This window comes from Lytechinus pictus, chromosome 4 (genome assembly GCF_037042905.1).
Source record: "Lytechinus pictus isolate F3 Inbred chromosome 4, Lp3.0, whole genome shotgun sequence".
NCBI classification, from domain to species: Eukaryota; Metazoa; Echinodermata; class Echinoidea; order Temnopleuroida; family Toxopneustidae; genus Lytechinus; species Lytechinus pictus.
The window spans coordinates 20,568,484-20,574,008 of NC_087248.1; the positions used below are offsets into that span (position 1 = coordinate 20,568,484).

General features: G+C 37.1%; 1 protein-coding gene across 1 annotated transcript; it reads right to left on the reverse strand.

The window, feature by feature from the left end:
* On the reverse strand, positions 1 to 5,294 carry LOC129259386 (nuclear receptor subfamily 2 group E member 1-like). Its single transcript, XM_054897679.2, has 5 exons — positions 5,043 to 5,294; positions 4,227 to 4,421; positions 3,753 to 3,849; positions 3,202 to 3,351; positions 1 to 2,398 (listed from the first exon to the last, which is right to left on the reverse strand). The coding sequence occupies exons 1-5, from the start codon at positions 5,250 to 5,252 to the stop codon at positions 2,151 to 2,153; spliced, it is 900 nt and encodes a 299-aa protein (XP_054753654.2). The 5' UTR covers positions 5,253 to 5,294; the 3' UTR covers positions 1 to 2,150.
* Positions 5,295 to 5,525: the final 231 nt, after the last annotated feature.

Below are 5,525 nucleotides of genomic sequence, written 5' to 3' on the forward strand. Positions count from 1 at the left end.
GTGCTTGTCTGATTTTTCTTTGAGGTATGAGGTATTGCGTCTATTTTGGAGTTAAAAACATATAAAAACAAAATCTGACAGAATAATAATAGTATAGTGGATACATTTCTTGCTGAAGGAAATTACGCCATGGCTGGGATTCGAGCCCACGACCCTCCAAAGTCAGAAGACCGATCCACTGGGCCACAACGCTCCACGAATAGTCCCCTCCACAAAAAACGTCAAATTTATTAGTTATTAGGGAATGTGCTTCACTCCAACTATCTTGTCAGTTCCTCAATTCGTGATATTAATTTATATGTTAATCATTGTATACTTTACTCTGAACGATTTGGTGGAAAAAAAATCGTTTCCAATCAGTACGCAATTCAATTCATTCAAACTAATTCAAAAGGAATTAAAAGAATACTATACCCCCTTTGAAACCAAACCAATGCTTAGCTTTGCATTTTTTTTTCATATAGACTAAGTCTTTAAATTCATTACGAGCGCTTATGCCTATGATTGTCATGCAATTATCTTAAAACGGTCATTTCATTTTCTATAATATGAGCCATACCAAACTTGAAATAGATAAAAATTAATAAATCAATAGAATGATCATTATTGTTATCACATATATTAATAAATCTTGATCATCTCAAAATTCATTAATTTACAAAATCTGACAACTATTAAGATTACCACTATAAATCTGATATTTTTCAAATAATCTATATTTGTATATCGTCCTGTGAAAAATTACCTATTGGATTATTTCATATCATTATAGGAACTGAGTCCAAACGGCTTCTTTATTCTAACTTCTGACGTACAACATATTGTGTTCTCAAATAAACAAGTTTTACATGTTCTTCGGCGAAATTACGACTACTTTTTAAACTGCTTTAATGTAAAAAAGCTAAAATAATGCTTGATCCATAAATCATACATTCGGTTAATTCTGTTTTCGGTAATGATAATTGTATTATTGGTGGTTATAACAATGCTGTTGGTAGACGACTTTTCATTTCAATGCTTTCATGGAAAATTTTCGGGTTTTTCTAATTGGTGCAATAATTATTGTGTATTCTATTTGATCATGCAACAATTTTTTTAAAGATATAACATTTCTAAATTGAGGTCAGGCGATTTGACTCAAGATTCTGTAAGTATAATTCAAGGTTTATACTGTTTATTTAGAACAGTTGAAGTAAAAGATCGAGGATTTTTTTTTACTGTGAGTGAAGGAGAGAAATCGATTGCTTGCTTGTAAGTTAGAAACTCTATCTGAAAGGTGTATTTGCTCACATCAAACGGCCTACATGGTATGTTAATGAAGATTCGTGTAAAATCAGGTGCTTTGTGCATATTTGTGTCACATTGATTATGTCAATGTCATTTCCATAAGTTACATTTAAATCTCGCATCGCTTGAAGGTGCTTTCACAATGTTTATCATATTAAGTGAATTGCGAGAATGCATACAAAATGATTATGCGCTATTATCTACTCCATGCTTGTCATCGTTAGGTAGTCTGATCTACAGACGATGTCGACAATTCAAAGAAGTCTTCAAGTGTCAACCGACCGGCGCAGATAAGAGGTTGTTACTGAACTCAAGTGAGCTGTGACTGTCTGCCGTGCAACATCCTATTCAGGTGTAAAATGGCGGGGAGTGGCGGAGTCGACCATGGCGACTGAACTGATTAGTGAACACATGCAATTTCGTCTCAAAGCGGCATTTATTGGCGCAAAGTGAAAGTCACGACCGAACCGCGCGGCGTAGCGATGTCTTCAAGCATCAACTAACGTAGAGTGAAGTTCACGACTGAGCTGTAGTTCAACGACGTCTTCAACCATCAACTAACGCAAAGAAAAGGTCAACGACGTCTCCAACCGTCAGCTAACACCAAAGGCCAGGTAACTGTGACGACAGAACCGGAGTGCAACGACGTTCTCAGTCAAGCGTCAACGAAAACGGAGTGACTGTAAAAAAACGTATCCATGCGTCAATTAATCAACGCAGAGTGAAGGTCAACATCGTCTCCAAGCGTTGATTAATGTAGAGCAAAGATTTCGACTGAACTGCAGTGAAGCGACGTCAACCAACGCAAGGTGAATGCCACATGCTGTTCCAAAACTTTACAGTTTCACGTCCTATATCGTTTCCTAGAAGTTTTCATTCTTGTACAGATCTGTCAGGAGCGTATGGAAGGGCGTCGATCCCACGGCTTTTCGGAAGAAGATCTGCTCCAGCGTGGTTGGCCTTATCGCCCTGACGCTAGGAAGCAGAAGAAGGAGCTTGCCGAATCGATAGGGTTGGGAGGGATGGCGGACGGTGATGTACTTTCGGAGCGCCAACTGTGATTGGTCCTGGAGTTTGACGACTGCTGAGCCTTCTTTCACACCGCTGACATCTGTGTGTATGAACGTATAGAATTACATGAGTGTGTTTTCAGAAAATTATCCAATAAATCATATATATTTAGATACAAAAATTTGAAAGCTGCGCTAACTGTCATTATGTATCAACAAGTACAATATGCAAGTCACATCGGCCAAACTGACTCCGGACCGATCAAACTATATATGTTATTTCCAATGACACCATCGTCCCGGAACATAGATCGGTTTGAAGTCTGTTTCGTGAGTGTGACCGAGGCAAAAGATCGTTAACAAACCCTTCGTCAGAGTACAAACAAGACAAGAGTGTGAAAATCGCTGAGTGTACGTAAAACAAAGAACAAATTTTAACTGCTTCAAAAACTAACCTGCATCAATTATTAAGGGCAATTCCATAAAATATGTACGTCCGAGCCCCTATATGTGGGGACATCATGACATTTTCTGTCTCTGATTTCTTGTTCTTTTGACAGTCTGTAATGTTCTCGAGGGTCCATGACTTGGTCAGTTTATGAAGTGAAGTAAGACTTGAGAAAAATGGGGGTCGGACGTACAAAAAGGTTGATTATCTTATGGAATTGCCCTTAACTTAAACAAAATGTACAACTTAAATCTAAAACTAAGAGTGGTGTACAGAATCATCAAGAATCTAATATAAAAAGAAAATTTTAATACTTTTTGTAGTTCGAGAGTTGCAGTGAGAAAGGACATTTGGTTGGAACTCTCGTTCACACAGTTTACATTTATTCAATTAGTTATCGATCTGATTCAACATTATTTCACGCTGAGAATAGGTCTATATCTGCGCATCACTTACCTGTTTTAAAGATGACGATGCCTTTTAAGCAAGCATATTCTGTGGCATCAACGTTGAGTTGTCTGAACTTGGCGATCAATTCTTGTAACAACGGTAACTCGCTAGAGATTGCCGCTAACTTCTCAGCTGGTGTTGTGTCGGGTTTCATACCTAGAAATAAGGGGTAAATCATACAACCTATTTTAAGAGTGAATAAAGTCCGTATAGGTCTTCAGAAGTTCATTCATTTGGTTAATTTCTAATAAAAGGACCAGTGTGAAGTTGGTTCCAATAATCGGTTGAATATCTTTCGTGACAGTGTTTTCATTCTAAATATATACTTTCGTCGTCCTCATCATCAGCGTTATCATCATCTTTTTAAGATGACGAGTATGACCATAATACTACGGAACATAACATTGTTCATTTCGGACGGATGAGGATGACGATAGGGATTGGGATGTTGATAATTTTCTCATTTTAAAGAACAATAAAATTTAAGATTGAACAACCAAATAAGGACACAATAATCATTTGATTTGATTGTCAATAAATATAATTTCATTTTTTACCTGCTGAAGCCATCAGACCTGGCCCGTCTATTGTCATCTGCCATTGCGCTGCTCCCAAGATGAACAACTCTCTCCAACCCTCTTCAAGTAACGTGAGCTGTAAGAGAAAGAATCAGCAAAATACTCTTTAAAAAATAAATTCTTCTGGCACGCCCATATTTCAAAATATACTTTAATACATACAGTGTCATATCTTCAAGAGCTTGGATGACTTTTATTGATATATAGCGAACGATAATGATCAGATGACAAAGACAACATGACAATGATTACGGCGACAACGAACGATGATGTCGTTGATAATGATGAAAATGATAAAGATAATGATAGATGACAATGATGATGGTGATGATGATGATGATAATGATGGTGGTGGTGGTGATGATGATGATGATAATGATAAAGATAATGATGATGATGACGATGATGATGATGAAAATGATAATGATGATAATGATACTTCCATATTCTCACCTGATCTGAGTACGGTAAACTGATAAAGGCGGGAACGTTTTTAACCCATTTGATGCTCATGAAGAGAAGGCGAGCGGCGGTCTCACAGATCGCTTCGACCGAACCTACGGGTGGCATCGGCGAGACGGATTCATGAGGGACCGGTGAACCGACAGAGGGCATCAGTGTGACCGGTTCATGGCCATGATGAAGGTACTGTAAAGAAAAAGAAAACAGTATAAAGGTAATAATCGGAATAATCGGAATCTGATGACAAGGATTGATTTAAATTGATTCAATACTTAGACCGGTTTCTGCATCCATGGTAATTACTTTTGCGAATAATACAGACAAAAATAGAGTAATTACAAGTTTGACAGTCAATCATTAGTCCTATTTGTTGTGGACTATGACAATTATTATTTGGATTATGAATAATAAACTCTCCAATCATTTTAACAAAGTGTTTAGAAAGTATACGTGCGGAAGTGACACTTTTTTGTCCAAATCATAAAAAGTATTGATAATGTCTAAACGGCGAATGCCATTTCCCCTTCGTAAAGTGCTAACGTTTTTAATTTTTAAAGTTTTGCTCGTCATATATTTGAGAACAAGTCCATCCGTCAGGATGTATATATATATATATATATATATATATATATATATATATATATATATATATATATATATATATATATATATATATATATATATGTATATATATATTTATGTATATATTATAGACATTTCTTTCTAACTTGTGCCTCAAGTGTTTTGTCCCTCATCTCTCATGACCCCTCCCCTTTTCGCAACCACTACATTGAAATTGTAACATACCTTTGGAGTTGGATAGCACGGTATGGCTTGAGGTGAAAAGCTCGGGTAATCGGCGGGGCTGACGATGATACTCGGGTAGGGCTCAACGCTGAGAAACGGGTGAAAGAAAGCAGGCCCTGGCAGATAACCATTGGTGAGATGCGGCGGAGGTAGATCACCGGCTGCCGCTGCTGCTGCAGCTGCTGCCGTTTCTTTTAGATATAGCGCCATCTGTTTCTTGATCGTTGAGTTTCTTGGGCCACGTTCGTGTTGGACAGCTGAAAAATTGAAAAGATGAGACATTAACTTAGATTGTTTACCGAGTTCAAGATGAAATATTGTAGGCCTATTTCCCTGCAACAAAAATCATCGTCATCATCATCATCAAATTCAATCGATCAATGAATGAATGAATGAATGAATGAATGAATCAATCAATTATCATCATCGTCGTCGTCATCAGCATTAACATTTCTTTGTTATCTACATTGTCGAAAATACTTG

Excerpts from the sequence above, each read along its gene's own strand:
- LOC129259386 (XM_054897679.2), bottom strand. The coding sequence starts at position 5,252 with ATGGCGCTATATCTAAAAGAAACGGCAGCAGCTGCAGCAGCAGCGGCA. Across the intron at positions 4,422-5,042 it reads CGTGCTATCCAACTCCAAAG|TACCTTCATCATGGCCATGA; the intron begins GTATGTTACAAT and ends TTTTCTTTACAG. Across the intron at positions 3,850-4,226 it reads GTTTACCGTACTCAGATCAG|CTCACGTTACTTGAAGAGGG; the intron begins GTGAGAATATGG and ends TTTCTCTTACAG.